General features: G+C 35.0%; 1 protein-coding gene across 1 annotated transcript in view; it reads left to right on the forward strand.

Annotated features, from left to right (window-relative positions):
* LOC129227740 (serine-rich adhesin for platelets-like) overlaps positions 1 to 20,876 on the forward strand; it is a 132,002-nt gene that overhangs the window by 28,759 nt on the left and 82,367 nt on the right. Inside the window, exon 2 of the mRNA XM_054862344.1 lies at positions 18,181 to 18,273. Within this exon, the coding sequence (XP_054718319.1) occupies positions 18,181 to 18,273 (93 nt within the window). The remainder of the gene's footprint in view (positions 1 to 18,180; positions 18,274 to 20,876) is intronic.

The following is a 20,876-nucleotide window of genomic DNA, read 5'->3' on the forward strand; positions in this document are numbered from 1 at the left end:
CGCCTACATACACACACTCGTGATTGCGAAAAACATAATTTGAATTCAAGATGTCAAAATTCAAATTAAATGAAAGTATTCTTTTTTTTTTGTTTACATTCCGTTACTTGATAAGCCGTGACCTGGAAAGAAGCGTTTTCAATGTGGTGACGGTCCCTAAAACGTTTTTTGTTAATAACTCTTGTTCTACTGCACGGAATGCAGTGAAATTTCGTACCCTGGCTGAATTTTGCTGTCTAAACATAATTATAATTATGCAGCAAAAAATGGGGGTTCCCATTTGAAAATCAAGAGTTGGTATTCATTTTGCTTTGTATATGGTCCCTTATCAAAATTTAACCTACTTAGTTTTGAAGAAGACTTTAAACCAAGTTGGATGACACCTTTCTTTTCTTTCTAGCATGTATAATGACTGAATAATTAAAAGTGTTTCGTTTTTTTTTCCTATGACTGTACATATGTGCATATTTATTCAAAATAAAAAATACATAAATTAAAAAAATATTACTCCAGCCATCAGTTTGTAAAAAAATAAAATAAATAAAGTATGTACATATTTTTCTACATCAAATATTGTTAAAAAAAATAGTGTTTTGCCTTAATTTTTTTTTTTTTTTGAATCAAAAATTAATAATTTAAACAGTAATTTGTATGATGTAATCATATGTATAGTTATGAGGAACAAAATAACTGAAAAAATAATCAAGTTTTGTCACCATAACCTTTGGTTATGATATCATCGTAAACTTTAGGAAATTATCCTGATTTTCTCGACCTACATTTTTGCATGAAATTAGTTAAAAAGAGTTCACGTTCTAATTATCTTGGAACATTGGAACAAATTTTATCTGATGCAAAAAAATCAGGGATTTCTATGGATATTTTATTCTTTTTTTTTTTTTTTTTTTTGCGTGCATTTTTTTTTTTTTTTTTGCGTGCATTTTTTCACCCTCATATTGAAGAAAAACGCTGTCTTCGGGTCCTAAAATTCAAATAAGGCTCTCTACGTTCTTTCTCGAATGCCTAAGTACCTCCCTACCAAATTTAGTCAAGATCCGGCGTAAACTGTGGATTTGTATAGGAAACATATAAACATACATACCTACACACATATTCTTTGTTTTATTTATATAGATTTCCTGGAAATAGCTGAATTTAGCTGGCATGACCATTACTAGTTTTTAACAGGACCGTAACTAAACTTGTGGAACCATAACTAGTTATACCTGTGTATTAAAATTTATTTCTATAAATATATATAAATTAAAAGTAAAATTTCTAATATGAAAATAAAAACCCTTATAGAGGGACTCGGATTCGAAGAAATCAGGAGTGTCCGTTGAGGAAGGTTTTACATAAATTTTATTTTGTCATGAAATAATAATACTTTTTTATTTGGGCTTCAACTACTTTTTTACTAATATAGTTACATTTTTGATAATGATACTCTGTGAAGAAATTCATTTTGTAACCCTCTTGGTGCTGTTTGTCACTCTCCTGGTGTTTAAAAATTCGACCTCCTTTTTTGAGGGTGTAGCATGGTTAAAATGAATTTCCTCTATTCTTCTCTTAATAAGTTCTTAACAAAGGGTAAGTTTTTTTTCTTTTTTTTTTTTCAGATTTTTTTTCAGCATTTTTATTTTTAAAGACGTTAAGATTGGAAAATGTGAGATTTTTTGAAATTCTTCAAGAACTTTTCAAAGCAGTTTAAAGCAGGAAATATTTTTACATTTATGATGTATGATAGTTGTTAAATCAAAATATTTTAAAACCTCAGAATATTTCGGGTCGAAATTAAAAAATATTGAATTGAATTTTTTTAAACGTTATTTAAAGATATTAATGAAAACATTTTTTCAAAGATTTTAACGAAAAAATGGATCTTAGTCATCTTATTTGACGCCTTAAATACTAAATGGAATATACACATAGTAAAATGTTGTGAAAATTACCGATGTTTCCTCAACACGAAAGAAGAACGCACTAAATTAAACTTGTTCATTTATAGAGAAATGTGAGTTGCCACTTGTTCAAACATAATTTCTATCCTTTATTTTTATGATATCGGATTAAAAGCTCAAATTCCATTTCACTAAGGTCACTACACTGTAAAAAAATTCCGAAACATTACTGAGTATTTCCGTGTAACGTTTCGGGATTTTAACGGTTTTTATTCACTTCTTGGAAATTCCAGTATCATTGTCAAAAAGTTTTCTGAATTGCTACAAGTTGTCCGAATGCTTTCTTCTCTCTGATGTAAAAAAAAATAATTTTAGCTCCCAGTTTAAAGATTAACTGTTCGCATTTATAAAGTATATAGGCTTAAGGCCTATTGCGGCTCGTCCATGCTAATTAATCTCCCAAAGGAAGTAAATAAGTGTGGACTACGTAGCTTTGCAACAATTCCGGGTGAGAAAAATTCTCGGTTCTTACTTGCAATTCTGGCTTAGCTTTGGCCATGTTTGCAGTAGGGTCATTCCATGTCAAGTGATCCAAAGTTTTTTCCCTCACCTTTTTGTATTTCTTTGAAATTTAGCTCATCGATTGTACCCTTTGAGGTAATCAAAAGTCCAAATTTTTAGATTTTTATCTCTATTATTTTGTTATTTATGACACTTTGATTTTTCGAAAAACCCGCTTTTTTTCATGGATGCTTGAACATAAAATGGACGATAACTCAGCATCAAATATAGATAGAAAGATTTGGTAAAAAGCATTTTAAAGTACATTAGTTGCTGTTTAATGGGATATGCAACATGAATAATTCCAAAAAAATTTTAATTTTTAAAAAATAAAATTTAAATTTTAAATTTATATTACTCAGAAAAGGTATAATGAATTTTTTAAAAAAAATTCTCAAAAATTTGTGTGTATTTTATCTTCATTTGTGCAAAGTTTCAAGTTGAGATCTCAATGAGATCATATTTTTATGAATTTTTAAATAAAATTTGACTTATGAAATAATGACATTTTTCAGATTCTAACCAGTTAAATATGGGGTTCTTTTACTGGGGATGGTCTAGTAAGTAGTAATTGATCATGACTATGCTTGAAATGAACTGACATGACTTTGTAGATTAGTACCCCCCCCCCCCCCCTCCGTCACACAACCACTTTTTATCGTGTTTTTTTTCAAAACTGTATTTAGAAAAAAAGCCGGCACGTAAGAGTTATAACCTTAATAAACTGGGACACACGCTGCTAAACATCAGTAGTGACTAAAGCTTATAAATGGGGTGGGGGGGGGGTCATAAAAACTAAAAGTCGGAAAAACTGAAGAGAACCACTCATTTGCAGATTTTTTTTCTTTCGGAAAGTGGGACGGTAGGGGGAGGGGGGGGGGGCAATCTGGAATGAAACATAACAACATGGAAGGTTATGCTCAAATTAGCAAAATTTGTTTGATCTATAACTGCTTTTAATGTATGTATAAATAGATCTCGCTGCATTGCTCTCGTTTACAAGTGAAATTAAGAGAAAACTAGCATTAAAGAAAAGAAAAAACAGCTGCACTCCAAATGTTATAGAAAGACAGTTAGTTTTATGCTGACAGACATATGACCTGATACTTAGATTTATTTTTAGTTTAGTGTAAAAAGAAAAACAACACGGGGGGAAACACTCTTATTTTGCTGTGATCTTGGGGCAAACTATTTCTTTCCTCCATCCAAAATTGAAAGTTGGTGCAGGGGTGAGGAACGAAATGAATCATAACTTTCCTTATCAGATAGTGAAATAATCAAGTACACTTTGTGAAGTTCGGATTGAAAAAGAAACACTTGGTCTGAAAAAAAAAAGCATCAGATGAAGCGTGCTACTAGTATAGTGTTAATCGTATGTGTGAGTGAATGTGTGGGGGGGGGGGGGGGGGTAATGTACTTTGTCTTGCTTTAAAGAAGAACATTTACCAGCTTTTAATATGTTTTCTATTCATTTTGTTTTATTTTATTCATTTATTTATTTTTTACATTTTGAAAATAGTTTTGGAAAAAAATAATAAAAGTGGTGGCCCCGGGGGGGGGGGTCTTTTTCTTACTTTAAAGAAGAACATTTACCAATTTTTAATAAGTTTACTATTCAATTTGGTTTTTTATTCATTTATTTATTTTTTACATTTTAAAAATAGTTTTGAAAAAAAATAATAAAAGTGGTGGCGCGGGGGGGGGGGGGGGCTTGCCAATTTAGAAATTCACGTCAGCTCATTTCAAGCACAGTTATGATCAATTACTACTTACTAGACCATCCCCAGTGAGAGAACCCCATTTTTAACTAGTTAGAATCTGAAAAATGTCATTATTTCATAAGTCAAATTTTATTTAAAAATTCATTAAAATATGATCCGATTGAGATCCCAACTTGAAACTTTGCACAAATGAAGATAAAATACACAAAAAATTTTGTGAATTTTTTTAAAAAAATTCATTATACCTTTTTTGAGAAATCCAAATTTAAAATTTAAATTTCATTTTTTTTTAAATTATATTTTTTTTGAAATTAGTCATTTTGCATATCCCATTAAACAGCAACAAATGTACTTTAAAATGCTTTTTACCAAATCTTTCTATCTATATTTGGTGCTGAGTTATCGTCCATTTTATGTTCAAGCATCCATGAAAAAAAGCGGGTTTTTCGAAAAATCAAAGTGTCATAAATAAAAAAATAATAGAGATAAAAGTCTAAAAATTTGGACTTTTGATAACCTCAAAGGGTACAATCGATGAGCCAAATTTCAAAGAAATACAAAAGGGTGAGGGAAAAAATTTCCCAAATTTTGGATCACTTGACATGGAATGACCCAATACTGCTTATGGATCAGTTATATTAACCCTACCAGAGACACGACTGACTTAAAACGGGAAGATACCTAGATTTTTCAGGACATTTACAGAATTTTAGCGGAAAATGTTCCTGGTTTTTGCGAGATATGTTACTGGCAGAAATTGGGCACATCAGCTGCCCATTATTTTCCAGGAACGTTTCTGAATCGTTTTTACAGTGTATGAAAGGTATAATAAGATAAAACAAGTTGGAAAAAGAAGTCGCATTTTCCACATTTGTCCATAGGCTGCCGCACTGTGCGTCGGTAGACTGCCTGCTAAACAAATACTCACTTGCTGTTCAAGACGATGGGGCCGTATCCAAAGTGATGCTAAAGGGATGTAATAACGTTCACGGAATCAATATTTAGTTGTCAATAACGAAACCGATACTTCCTTCCAAAGAAATTCGTGTTGTGGACGAGGAATTCGCTTCAATTCTAAAATTCGCTACTCGTGAAAAATTCGCGTTATAGCCTTTTCGCGTAAGTTGAATCGCGTTGTAGCGGGAAACACTGAAATATTACATGCTAATTCACTTCGAATGTAGAAGTAAAATATCTGATTTAACTTTTTAAGTCAATTAATTACTTCACAGTATATAATTTCATCAGGACAGATCCATAGCTTCATACTGAGGTTTTTATTTGAGGTATCTGCATTTTCCCCTATGACAAAGATTAATACCCCGCCTCCAACCAGCAGTCCGCATTCAAATGACGTTGTATTTTATTTAACTAAGTATTGTATTTATGTTTTAAGTATAAGTACATTGGCAACATAGAGGAAACAAAGCAAATCACGTAACTTGATAACTAAACGTTAAATCCCGGTTATCACAAATTTGCCATTTCAACTGTGCTTGCACACGAACTTAGCTTTTTGGGCTTTCTGTTTTAAGATTTCGTGTTGTTGTTTATAGCTTTTTGGGCTTTCTGTTTTTAGATTTCGTGTTGCTTGTTTATATTTAAGCTGAGCGAGAGTCCCATCAAATTAATGAATGCGACTAGAATATGTTCACATCGGTTTCGTGATATATTATATGAAACTACGGATATGAATAACTGATAATCTTAAGAGAAAAATGACACTTCAATATTTATTAGTTTGGAAATATTTATTTAACATAAATGTAAAACACGTTGTGTACTTCAAAAATGATTGGAATATTAACACAGAAATCCGTCTTTTGCGGATATTTTACGTTAGGCGTAAACAACTTAGTATTATACATTTTTATTTAGGTTGAGGGTTCGACTTTGTATTAGAAGTGATGCTGCAATTCTAGTACGTTCTTCTGAGGTTAAAAATTTGGTCCTGAAAAAGGACAGACAAATCAGACACCGAATCGATTAATAATTAAGACGCAAAATTCAATCTTTACCGAGGTCTAAAAACTAAATCAGAGAAAGCTTTGTGATTTCTAATTTTTATCTGTTGCTATCTCATATTTATTACTAAATTTAAAATATTTAATTAATTTTAGCAAGATTTTTGAAATCAGCAAGTCCGTGGGCAAGCGCAGTTGAAATGGCAAATTTGTGATAACCGGGATTTAACGTCGAGTAACTTGATGGTCTATGATTGGAATGGAGTAAAGAAATAAACATAGAGAGGCCCCGTCTATGTTAAAAAGGAGATGAAATTGAATCCGGAATTATGGGGTACAGTGGTGCAATGATGAGCGGGGTTATGATAACATGATCGCTTCTCGAGAATAGTTTTCACCTATCTCGCAAAGAGACAGAATAAAGTAAATGGCGGATTGGTTTGCATTTTAATTCATGTTTTAAGGCAATTTCAAAAACGTGCTTCATAAACTTGCAAGAATATCTGAGTTTAAATTAACAACCAATCGAGATTCAGTATTGGATTGTTTTGAATCCAAACGTATCTAAGATATTTAGCAGGAAGCTAAAGATCTTGGGATAGTGGTGCAACTTTCGGCTTCAATTTCTTTGTATAGCGGGACCTCTCTATGTAATTTATTTACTCTAGGATGATTGGAGATGATTAATTTAAAATTGTAAGAATCAGATTTGTTGGTAAAATCATGATGCAATACATTTTAGTACTACATGCCGTTTCCATTAATATTATGGTTTTGCTATGTGGTATGTTCAATTTTATATCTCGTAAACTGGAAGATTAATCCATAATTTGCTTCGTTGATTGAAATGACTGTTCTAGGTACATACATTTTGAAATCAGTGAATAAAGTGAGTTTAATGGATATTTTCACTGATCTCCGACTCTAATGCTACTCCTATATAAAACCTAAGTGATTTTATTGAAATATGCTTTGTGTTTGTGTGCGTGCGCTGGCGTTTTTTTTTTTTTTTTCTGGCAATAGTTTGAAAATGTTATAGTAACTTATGTTATGGAGAAATCAACTAAAAATACTCATTAGGATTGTTAATTAAGTTATTCTTTTGGGAAGGGTATGTGCCCACTTGGCAATGGTACGTCAATGGAGCAAAGTCATTCGGAGTTAGTTTAAATTCAAGTACTTTTTTTTAAAAAAAAGGAGGGGGGGGGGCAGGAAAAATTAGCATTGCGTCACAAAATAGAGCCTACGGAGTATGATTAATCTTTTACAGTGAGTCAATGGTTCATCGTACCTGCCCATTAATATGTAAGCATTAAGCAAACAGTGGGTGGCTTCAATTGCTAGGACTAACAAAAGAAGGATAAATAAGCAAGAAGAGGGGAGCTCCTACAGATGGGTCGCTTCATCTACCATGGAACATTCCCAGTCCGCTTGAGCTACGATTTTTCTTGATCCGCTCACCACCTCCTCTACTGAAGGCCACCGGTCTGGTTACTTTAAGTAAGCGTTGCCGTACCAGAAAAAGGTCGAGTCAAAGGCCAGAGATCCTTATTTGACTGTTTAGCTCTCTCAACACTCGCCAACGCTTGCGCCAATCTCAAATTAAGTTTCGAATTCATTGCCATTTTTTTCACTAATACTACTCTACGGCAGAGTTCACTCGCGGATTTAGAAAATCTCCTTTTTATAGTTAAATTAATTCTGAAAATATAAAGGCATTTTCGTAACCCTACACTGTATAGAAGAGAATTTAAAAAAAATAAAATCTTTGAACTTTAACAATCTATAATGGATATAATTTACAACATAAGAACAGGTAAGAAATTTGTTTTCTTTTTCAAGCAACCAATGGCTCGTTCTTTCTCGCTAATTAAATTTTTGCAAAGAAAGAAATATTTAGATATTTTTTACATTTTGCATGAAATTCTGATCACTAAATTTTTTGTCGTCATTTCAATAATTTCAATAGAATGCAGCTACTAAATTCACGAAAATTTGTAAGAACAAAGCTAAAAACTTGTTTTGGTTGATTGGGAAAGATGTCGCCAAGGAAAGTAAGCAAGAAGAAAAAATTTCATTGACCACTGATATTTTTTCAATATATTGCTTTCTTTTTCGCATCATATTCATCTGACTACTTTGGGTTGTAGATAGTGACGCATGATTTACATTAGTTCTCATGCATCTTTTAATTTTTTAACCGACTTCAAAAAGGAGGCGGTTATCAATTCATACCGTATGTATGTTTTTTTTTTTTTTTTTTGTTTGTCCACTCATAGCGTCTCACCTAGTGAACCAATTTTGATGATTCTTTTTTTAATGGATAGGGGATGGCTCAACTTAGGTCCCATTACTTTGTTTGACCATATTTGTTCTTTATAAAAAAAGTTATGGGCAAAAAACAGTAAATTTTATGCAATTTCCCTATTAAATGATTTTGTAGCGAAGTTCGCACTTTTCATCCGTGGATAACGGTGGCTCAGTGGTAAAATTCTCGCCTCCCACTCGAGCGACCCGGGTTCAAATCCCGACTAGGACAAAGTGAATTTTACTAAAATTTCGTTTCTACTGTTTCCCGTATTTTCTCGAATCTTCTATTAATTTTTGTATCTTTCCAAGTCTGGAAAGTTCCAGCACTTTCTCAAGTTGTATATAAGGAGATGTAACGTTCATTCGTGGTTCTGAATAAAGATCTCGAGTTGAGACTAACGAGTATTCGCTTCATTTGGCTTTCACGTTGTCTTCGCTATCTTCATCTACACGACAATAGGAAACTCATTGTTATAAAACTTTGGTGCCCTATAACAGTAACATTAATAGTAATTGTAATGATAATTTTGAATGAAGGCTTCTCTGAAGCAAGCATCAAATTTCTTCAAGGGATATTTCGATAATGGGGAATCTGGCGTTGTCGTCTCATTTTTGGCGTAAATAATTTTATTTTAGTAACCCTGCTGATTTATAGTAACCCTATGTGAATTATCAAAATCTTCCTTTCTTCAGTGCTATTGCTCCATAGTAGAGGTAAACCTAACCTGGAAGCGAGGTGATGCAGTGATTAGGATCTGCTTAGCCTTCACAATGCTACCATTAGGTTTGACTCAACTACTCTGTAGTATTTTTATCGTTATCATCTATGCCGATATCAGATGATCGGGGCTAAGTAAGAAAATACAGGATTGCATCGTGAGCAACTTAGATGCTGTGGAATGTAAATTAGTTAGGAAAAACGTAATACTTAAATGGTTATAATTAAATTAAAAACGCATGATTTCCAGAGAGGAACAAAGATAAGTTTTTAGTGCCAATCGCTTAAAGTTTAACGCGTGTCAATAGTTTTTTTTTTTAGTATGGAGCATTTTTAAGAAAAAAATGTGAAGTTTCGTGATGGTAACTTCTTATTATTTCTGAAATACCTACATTTACACAAAAAAGAATGAAATAAAAAAAATTTTGAAAAAAAAATAGAACCGACTTCAAAATTGCTCTAAAAAGTGAAAAATAATTTTATTTTTTAAACACCATCGATAATGCTTTTAAACATAATTTTTGAAGTTGGCGCAAAAACGATAGATAAAATCATTCACAGCCATAACTCAAATACAACTATAAATTTAACCAGGACCAGTTTCTTCACTATCACATACATTATGCATTGATGACAGCATATTTGAATAGCGATATAAATGTTTCGTTCGTAACTTTGGATGCTTTTCTGAAAAAAAATATGAACAAAGCATGGTTACACTGGATTTTACGTTTCGTTTTTGCGCCAACTTCAAAAATTATTTTTAAAAGCATTACCGATGGTGTTTAAAGAATGAAATTATTTTTCACTTTTTTGAGCAATTTTGAAGTCGGTTCTATTTTTTTTTCAAAATTTTTTTTTTATGCAGAATGCACTTCATATTCAATTATACATTTCTTTAAAAATACTTTTTTGTGATAGCCATTGCGTTACTAAGTACGTACTTCTACGATAGCGGATGGGAAAATTTAAAGTATATTGTTTCTGTCTAAGTATGGGTCTATGATAGTTAAAATTTAAATTTTTCATTTATGTTTACTTCGTTATAATATTGATAATTAAGACATTATTTTTCGAATCTAATAAGACTCTTTAAAAATTATGCGGATGATGATACAATGTATTGAAAATTTCGGTTACTGTAATCTTGTTATTCCCTTCGTTCTTTCTTATGTATTTGCTCAATTTAAAGAGCGAAAGTGCGTTAACTTAGAAAATAAACTTTTGATTCCTCCCTTGATCTATGTTAATATTTTTGGTGCACTAGTGTTCTCAAAATAGTAGCTTCAGCATTTTACGGGACATAAAATAAAGTGATTTTCATCGGGAAATCTCCTGTCCCTGTGCCTTTTTCGGTCACATGACGAAACCAGTGATTGGGCTCTTTATATAGGAGGTGATCGTCCGCTCCAGGCACTGTTCGCCTCAAGCCTCAATTAATATTCTCATTCCTCAGATATAACCTGCCCGGAGAATACGTTTAACTTAGCTCCAAAAGAATAACTGTGATGGCGGTGAAGCAAGAAATTTTTAATTATATTTCCTTGAGTGAAATCTCCTCTACCTCAGCCTAAGGTCTCTATACATACGAGCCGACGCATCAGCTTAAGATTAGCCATTTTGGATCGGAGCGCGTGTTTGAGTGGTTGTCTTTTTTGGCGAGTTGTCTCGTTTGCACTGTGAACAATTATTAGCGGCACGTGAATTCTTTATTAAATAAAATATTATTTTCGGCAAATTTGGCGAAATCCGAAACTTTTCTGTGGTAACCCTAGCAGTGCAATAGTGAAAAATCCGATCCAAAGTGGCTAAACTTAAGGTGATGCGTCGGCCTATCTACACTGGTGTGCAAAAATTAAGGACGAAGTCGAAAAATTAGCACATCAGCTGAACGAAGAGGCAGAGCGGACAGAAAGACCAATCAGGAGATTAAGTAAGGTGATGTACGGTAGCACATGCGCAGATATGCAGGCAGACGTAATGGGGGAGTGTCTGAGTGGTATAAAGCATGTTGTCGGTGTAAGATCAGTATTTCTGGCAAAGAGATTAGACGCCGTATAGCAGATAAAATCACACCGAGTTGCTGCCTCAGCGAGAAATGGCGAATAATCAATCTGTTAGACGACATCTGGATGCTTTTACCCGAGGTCGAATCATTGAGAAGTTGGAGGAAGGCCGCAGTGTGACAAGTGTGGCTGCAGAGTTCGGAATTGCTCACAGCATCGTTTTACGAGTTTGGAGACAATTTCAAACTACAGGAACAGCTATCCGGGGGTTCAGTAGTGGTCGTCCACGAGGAACCACCCCGCAGATGACCGGTATATTGTCTTACAGGCCAGAAGAAACAGGCGACAGACAGCGGGAGAAATCGCTAGACACACGACACAGGCGACTGGACGACCGATATCGCGTTTTACCGTGGCCAGAAGACTGCTCGGTGGTGGTCTGTTTGCACGACGCCCTATACAGTGTGTACCTCTAACGCCTGCCCATCGGAGAAGGCGTTCTCTGTGGTGCCGGGAACACCGGAATTAGAGAGACAATGAATGGGGACGAGTACTCTTTACAGATGAGAGCAGATTTAGTCTGAGTAGCGATTCTCATCGCATACTCATCTGGAGAGAGCGGGGAAGCCGCAATCATCTCTCGAACATCATTGAAAGGGACAGGTATGGAGGTCACGGTGTTCTCGTTTGGGGAGGCATCATGCTTGGTAGTCGTACAGACCTTCACATCTTCGACGCAGGTTCAGTCAACGGGACCCGTTATTGTAACGAGATTCGTCTTCCATATGGGCGTCTTTTTGGAGGCGCTATGGGTCCGCAGTTCCTTTTCATGGACAACAATGCACCATGTCATCGCACAGTAGCTGCCGAAAAGCTCTTAGAGATTGAGGATATTGAACGTATGGATTGGCCGTCACGATCTCCGGATCTCAATCACATCGAGCATGTATTTGATTTTCTAGGCAGACGCTTGGCAGCTCCTACCTTACCACCAGTAACGATTCGGGAGCTACGATTGGCGCTGCAAGACGAATGGGCAGCAATGCCTCAACAACTCATTGACACCCTCATTCTCAGCATGGGCAGACGCTGTGAAACCAGCAGCAAAAAAAGCAGTCGGGGGAGATCATATCCCCTACTAAAGACCGGATGTTTCTTGCTGGACACCCATCACAGGGATGTTCCGGCCTTCAGTCGCATTGTGCTCCATGCTACTTTTTCAATAAAGCTTCTTTTTATCCCTCTGATTTCTCTTTTAGTAAGTGTTGCTTAAATTACACATGTCCTTACGTATTGGGGATCTTACAGTATTAAATGTGTTGATTTGGGAAGCTTTCGTACAAAGTTATATTGAAAAAACTGTCTCGTCCTTAATTTTTGCACACCAGTGTATATAGCGGCTCTACCTCAACCTTTTTCGGTCACATGACGAAACCATTGATTGGGATTTCTATATAAGAGGTGGTGATCCGCTCCCCCTGGCACTGTTCGCCTCAGGCGTCAATTACAGCCGACTCCCGCAACAACGCGATTCGACTTACGCGAAATGGCTATAACGCGAATTCACAAGTAACGAATTTTAGAACAAACGCGAATTTTTCGCCCACAACACGAATTTTTTCAGAAGGAAGTATCAGCTCCTTTATTGGCTACTATATATTGATTTCATGAATGCATCTTAAAGTAATTCGTGTTGAATAAAACAAATTTTATATTTAAAATATAGTAAATGTTCAGTTCTATATGGAAAAAAATATAGTGAATAGTTGAGGAATGCTTTAGAGCAGTTTGAAGGGTGTTTATAAGTGTCTAAAAGAATTTGGTATGCTTTAATAAAATTGTATGCATATATTTTTCCACAACGCGAAATTTCGACTTATTACGTGAAGAGTCTTGGAACGCATCCCTTGCGTAAATCGGGACTGGACTGTAATATTATCATTCCGCAAGCATAACCAGCCCGGGGAAAATGTTTATTACAATCCCAAGAAAACTGTTATTTAAGCGGTCTCGTAAGGAATTTATTATTATATTTTCTTTAGTGATAGAATGTACTGGTGGTTAAAACGAAAAGTACAATAATTTACAAAAAAGCTTTTTGTATCAAACTGACATTTCGTTAAGTATTTTTGAAATTTAGCTTTTTTTGAGAGAACTCAAGAGTAATGCTTCAAATCGATTCACGTTCTTTTTAAATAGCAATGCACAATGAATATATTATGAACAAAACTAGCTGCACACCCGGCTTTGCCCGGTCTATTTTGAAAACAAAAATTATGTCAAGTGACGTATATTCAACAATCAGGCATAAATAAAAGAAAAAAAATCATCATGCAAAATTTCCCCTCCAAACAATGACGACAGATATTGAAATACCTTTAAGAAATCAAAATAAAATGAGAAAGATGGATTTAAAAAGCGTAACCATGGAAACACAAAATGAAAAAAGTTTCAGAATTGAAAATGAGAAAGATGGAAATAATGGATTCAAAAAACGTTACCGTGGAAACGCAAAATAAAATAGTTAAAAACTTGAATAGAGAACAGATTTTTGAACTTCATTTAATTCGCTTGTAACATTTTTTCTAATGGAAATAGAGGGATAAACTTCGGACCATGGGTCGAGTTAATCTGTAGTAAAAAAGGTAGCTCATTTCAGTGGTGTCAAAAAGAAAACTGTGGGACAATTCCTTCACTTTTATTGATAAATTTAATGAAGAAAGTAGTGCCTAAATTTCAGCTAAGCCTAAACAAATTCGAGCTAAAAACGTAAATAACTCCCGCCGCAATTAAGTTAGAGCGTTGGAACAAATTGCGTAGAACACGGAAAATTCTTCCCTCTCCAACGATATATATTACTAAATTGCGAGTAATTTTTCGGCCCCATATTCGGGAATGCATGTGAAAATTGGGCCTAAATTGGAATAAAAAAGAACTATTCGTGGAATTGTTTTCGAACCGGTCTGCAAACCTTCTCAGGACTTAAAGGAACAAATTGTGAAAATTTGAGCAAAATCGGTCGGGTAGTTCTCGAGTTTTGCGAGTTCAAACACACAGACGCTTTTTGGACACTTCATTTTATACTATGTAGAGATGCGATTCTTGTCAATGTAAAATAGCAACACAGTGGAGTGCACCAAAATGTGATTTTGTTAAAGTGAACTACGCTTTTTAGCCTACTTTCCCAGTAAAAGTCAGAGAAAGACGAAAAAAGCATAAAAGAAGGCTTAATGCATCTTGTAAATATTACAAAAAAAAAAAAAAAAAAAAAAAAAAAAAAGGTCAAAAAAAAATAATAATAATAATAATTAAATAAATATCGAAAAATTAAAAATTGGGAAGTAGGGTATTGAGATGAGGAAAAATGTCTGTCGGTCTGTCTGTCCCCCCCCCCCCCTAATAACTTTTGAGTGAATAGTCCGATTCGATCATTTTAAATTTTTTTTTTTTGTTCGAAAGATCTCGGCGAGGACACCTCATACCTATATTTCATTTTTTGAGTTGAACTATTTTTTGTTCAATTTTGAATAGTTCAAAAAAACTTAACATTATCGCCTATAGGAAAATTCAAGGCAATACCGAACTGTGAGGCGAATTTGCTTCAAACATTGTTGGAAAAAGCTTTTGATGAAAAACTTGTATGCAAAATATCTTTTTGATTTGAACAATTTTCCATTCAACTTCGAACAGTTCAAATCCCTTAACATTAGCGCCTACGGGGAAACTGAAAGTCAATGTAGATTCCATACTTGAAGGCGGATTTACTTCAAACAAACTTTGTTGGAAATAGCTCTTGATGTCAAACTCTAGACTTCGACTCCGATAATTTAGTGGCACCTGACTCCAACTCCGACACCTGTGCCCAACAATAGTCGGACTCCGACTCCCCGACTTCGACTCTGACTTCGTAGCATTGGCAAAAATTTATACACGGAGGACAAATGACTGTCTCCGATTCTTGGATATTCGACGCCGACTCCTTTATCTCAAAATGAGATTGACTCCAACTCCGACTCCGCAGCTATGGTTTTAACTGTGAAATAATTATTGTTGATATGACTTGTTTTCATTTTCATGCTAAAGTTTTAATTTAGGTATTCAGTTTTCGGCGGATAAACTCGAAGTAATTTCTGTTTCTACATAAAGATATGGACAGACGATTTTTTTTTTAATTTATTTATTTATTTTTTTTTTTTTTTTTGACAATGAAAATTATTTCTTTAAGTTGACATTTTATTGTTTTTATTCATTTTGGTAAGCGCATTAATTCATTAAAAAAATAATTTTTGCCAACAGGGGAAAAAGAAACGATTTTTTTTTTGATGTGATGTATTTTTTTTAACGAGCTTATTAATTTTTTGAGCAATCACGATTGCTTATTGTTCTCATTTGACCGTTTTTGGCGTCCGTGCCTTTTTCAACTTGGACCAGAAGCCGCTGCAGCACCACCGCCCACCGTCCTCTGCTGGCGGCGCGGCGCGGCTGCTCCGGTTTTGAGCTATCCGATCTCTTGGTCGGAGGCGTCCATGTCCTACACACACGCACGTTCACACACATACACACGCACGACTTCACACACATCCACTCACACACGCCTACGTACATACACACAGGTCTACGCACACACACAACTATTCACAAGTTACCGCCCAGGAGGAGAGGCAGCCTTGGGGGGGACAGGAGCCGTTTCTAGAAACAATAACTCCAATGAGTAGGGTCCTGTCTCAGTTCGTGATTGCGAAAAACATAATTTGAATTCAAAATTTCAGAATTCAAATTATTTTTTTTTTTCTTATTTAAAAGGTGCTGCTACTTTATTTGGTCGGTTTTTTTTTTTTTTTTTTTTGAGCAATCACGATTGCTTATTGTTCTCACTTGACAGTCCTTGATGTTCCGGTTCCTTTTTCAGCTGGGACCAGGGCTGCAGCACCACCGTCCACCGGCGGCGGCGCGGCTGGTCCCGAGCACTGTCCCCCGGAATCCACTTTTGCTGGGCGGTGGCGTCCATGTCCCACACACACATGCCTGCACACAGACACAAACACATGCCTTGACAAAACACTTACGCACCCACGCACCCACACACGTGCGCCTACACAAACACACACGCTCGTGATTGCGAAAAACATAATTTGAATTCAAGATGCCAAAAATTCAATTTTTTTTTTTTTTTTTTTTTTTACGCATTTAATTTTTTGGATGAGTGAGTTATATTTTATTCCTAGAAATCAGCTTAAAATATTTAAAAAAATGTTTGAAACAATTTGCGATTTTAGCTGGTTTTGAGAATATTGATCAGGTACTAGAAATTAGTATGGGTATACGGGAAAGTAGGCTCGCTTAGTTCCAGACGGAACTTCTTGTTTAATGTCGAAGTAATGTTTGCAAGGGGCACAGGGAAACATTCCCTCTCCCATAGCCCTTTGTATTACCACAGAATGCCGATCCTAACATGACAAGGGTTGTAATAACCCGTTTCCTACACTCTTCAGAAGGTAAATTCTGGCTGTGCTAACGGTGTAACATAAGTGCTATTTGTGGCATTTTAGACACACATATTTCACTTCCTGAACCAATGGATACATTTTGCGTTATTTCATTTCTAAAAACTGTATCACACGAATCTCTCGTTTAGAACAGGTTCGTCTTGGGGGGGTTGGGGGGCATAAAATTGGTCATTGTAAATGTGTTTCCACACAGTTTTACAACAAGTGCAAGAAGTTTCCAACAGTTAGCGTCTGTGTATCTGTGAGTCTGTATGTGGCACTCTAGCGCCTAAACGATTAGACCGATTTTGAAAAAATAAAATTTGTCCCAAAGGGGAGTTGATCGAGAGTGTTCTTAGCTAGGTTGCATCTTTGGATGACATTAATTAACGAAGATATTAATTAAAAACCTCTAAATGTTTTTTTTTTTTTTTTTTTGCGATTTTTTCAGTGAAAACATAGTTAAAACTTTTAAAATTTAATACTAAAATAAAGAGATTTTTTTTTTTCCCGCGTCTGACCGAATGTGTTTGGAACTTCCATGATTCATAGAATTCGAGTTATAACGTTTTTAGAGCAAATTTTAATAACAGCTAAACCTTTATTCACGCGATTGATTACAGAATTCATTGTTTGCCGACAAGGAAATTAAAAGCAATGATTTAAAATTTTTATCTGTTGCCAGTTTCTATTTAACAGCAAATAAAATACTTGACATTGATTTTCAATAGTATAAGGCTTTTAAAAGGATTTTCATTTTCCCCTCTTGAATCTACAGTTGCGATGTTTAGTTTCTTTCGTTCAAAAGAGATGGCGCTGTTAATTATGAAAGACTGCAAATCTTTCCCTGCAACATTATTTGTTGGTGGCTTGTTGATGGAAAAATGAGATTTTCGTATTCATCAGTTTTGACCTTATTTTACGGGTTTATTTTTCTTACTATTTTGGTAGTGAATCAAATGGAAATGTTTACAAGTTTCAATTAAAAAAAAGAAGAAGTGCAAGTTTCAGAGACAGGGGGGAAGGGAAACTACACTTATTTGAAAGGGACTTAAAATTTGTTTAAAATATAAATAAAAAACAATTTTCGTAAAAATTTCAAAATTTGTTGATTGAGTGTTTCCAAAATCTTTTTTTTTAATCGATTTCCATTTTTGGGCATTCGAAGTAGAATTTCATGGGCTGTAAGTAGCATACCCGAACAGGTAGTGGTTCAGTCACCATTCGGACATTCAGACTTTGTGTTCAATTTACTTTGTACATGGTTTCTCATGGAAACTTCATTCACGCAATTTTAAAAGAAAATTTTAATAATAGCCGAAGAATTATGAGGGATTCCCACCCCTCTTGTAACTTTGGCACTAGCAGGGGCAGAGTCATAACAATCTTTATATGCTACTAAATTACCTGAAGGAAACGTTCCAAAGTAGTAGGGAAGGGGAATAAGATATCCTTAAAATTAAAATTCTGAACTGATGAACTAACGCAATATTTTTATTTCCTTTTGTTTCAGACACCTGTAGTCCAAATACTTGCCGAAATGGTGGAATGTGCTTAAACAAGGTTTATTGCTTTTGCAAGGATGGTTTTTCCGGAGATAATTGTGGTAAGATATACATGAACGAACAGACTTCGCTTATTGACTTATTTCCCGGGAAAGTTACGATATTTTTTACAATATAATATAATAAATGGAACATATAAAAGAATACTTTGCAAATCCTCCTTCCCCCTCCTTTCTTCCACTCTCGCTTTTTCACCATTGCTCTTAGAGCAGCTCAATAAAATATAGAATTTAACCCCTTCAGTCGGAATTATGAAATATTGGACCAAAAATGTTGATATTTGGTACACAGTGTACTATGGTAAAGGGTATCTTGTAGACAAAAGAGTTTTTGTCTGCAAGATAGTAGATTTTGTCTACTTTTGAGTTTGTAGGAGAAAAAATAAAAGTTATGGCACGTCCAATATTCCGGACTTATATTTTTGAAATCAATATTTCATATACAAAAACAATAAAATACCGAACAAACTTCATTATAAAATGTTCTACAAACAATTATAAAACATAATATAAGCATTTGAAACGACTAATTCAAGATTTTATATTTTTTAAAAAATCAGGAAAAAAACCTCGTTTTTCAGATGAAAATCCATGGTTGGAAAAATGAGCCACTCTCTATCTCTCAATCCTTATATGTCAGTGTTGTCAATCCCAAAACGAAAAATTATTTCACAGATTATAATAAGTAGAATGTAAAGAGTCAACTCCAAAAAAAAAGAAAAAACTAATTAAATCAATTATTAAATGATTAGCAGCTGTTTAAAGTGTATGTCCGGTATACCGGACACCAGGTCTGAAGGGGTTAAAAAACAAAATTTATTTCCGACTAAAATTGAATCTTTCGTGTGGTCCTAAACGAATCCCGAAACTTTAAGACAATCCTTGAGGAGGTCTTTACTCACGTTCTTCTGCTGACAAAGATGGTATATTGCTGAATCCTTTACTTCATACTGACTTAAATGCTAATGTCTAAAAGAAGGACCTCTTACTTCACTAATTGTACTGTTAATTATGTTAGCAGCCAAAACCGAAGTCCTGAAGAACTCAACATAAAAAATTAGCTTGCCATTTTGACACTTTCTAGTAAAAGAAGTCCCTTTAGTACTTATTCTGAAAACTACAAAGTCGCCAGTTGGGGAAAATATTTTTAGCTGACAGTTGGGAAAAATATTTTTAGCTCCCAGTTAAAGATTAACTGAACGTATTTATCGGTTTTGGAGCGATTCCAGCCCGTTCAAATTGACTCAGCTCCCTGAGAGGGAGCGAATAGATACCTGAATTTCGCAGCCTAGCAAGTAAGCTGCTGTCCCCAAGGCAGTACACCAGACAGCCAGGTCAGCGCACCCAGAGACAGCAGCTTCGTTCTTATAAGAACTCTTCAACCTGGCTTGGTGGTTAAAAAGGCAGGTTATTCATTTTGAACACTTGTTTCTGAACATGTTTTTTGTCAAGAGCTTCTTCCAACAAAGCTTGTTTCAAGCAAGTCCACCTCTAAAATCGGGATTTGTATTTACCTTTAAATTCCCGTAGGCGTTAATGTTAGAAATTTTTTATTGTGTTCATTTTTGAACTACTCTTTGTCAAAAGCTTTTACGAACAAATTTTGTTGGAAGCAAATCCGTCTTTGAGTTCTGCATCTGCACATACCATAAATTTCCCCACAGACACTACAGTGAAACCTGCGTAAGTTGACCACTTGCGGTGTACTACTTTAGTGGTCAACTTAAACAGGTGATAAACTTATAGAGGTTGAATTATATGATATAAATCTAATTCTGTGCTTGAAAATAGCGGTAAACTTAGACAGGTGGTCAACTTACAAGGGTGGTCAAATTTACAGGTTTTACTGTATTATGAAATTAGGTCACTCCGCCACCGCTCGCTTCGCTTACCAATCCTTTTTCTCCAACTGCAGAGGCTCAATGCCGCCTGCGACGTGTGGCGATTGATAATTTTAATGTTTTTAATCACTGGATGTCCGCCCCTCAACTCCGGCCCCCTATGGTTTAAATGGGTGAGACAGGGCAGAATGCCTTTCCCTGGATGTCCTGCATCCAACGGTATCAGTACTGACCAAATAGATATCGCAAGTCCGGAGGATATGAAGTTACAGACACAGAAAAGCGCACAGCATTTTGTTTTAAACTAGCCATTTTGATCATTTATTTTTAAACATTTGCTTTTAAAACGGTTCTTCGTCAAGAGCTTTTTGCAACATAGTTTGTTGCAAAACGTAAAATTTTCTAAACTGTTCATTTTGAACATGTTCTGCTTCAAGATCTTCTTCAAATCCCTGTATAAGTTCAGGATCTGCATTTATCTTAAACTTCCCTCCAGGCGCTCATGTTAAGTTTTCTACAACTGGTTCAGCAATAAACGAAAAATTGGTCAAATCGCAACATAAAATGTAGAACTGAGGTGTCCGCGCCAAGTTCTTTCGAACAAAAAAAATTAATTTGAATTTTGACATCTTGAATTCAAATTATGTTTTTCGCAATCACGAGTGTGTGTATGTAGACGTGTGTGTTTGTGTGGGGGGAGGGGTATGTGTGTTTGTGTACAGGGGTATGTGTATGTGTGTGTAAGCATGTGTGTTTGTGTCTGTGTGCTGGCACGAATGTGAGGGTAATTGTGTGTATGTGTGT

The sequence above is a fragment of the Uloborus diversus genome, chromosome 8, assembly GCF_026930045.1.
Source record: "Uloborus diversus isolate 005 chromosome 8, Udiv.v.3.1, whole genome shotgun sequence".
NCBI classification, from domain to species: Eukaryota; Metazoa; Arthropoda; class Arachnida; order Araneae; family Uloboridae; genus Uloborus; species Uloborus diversus.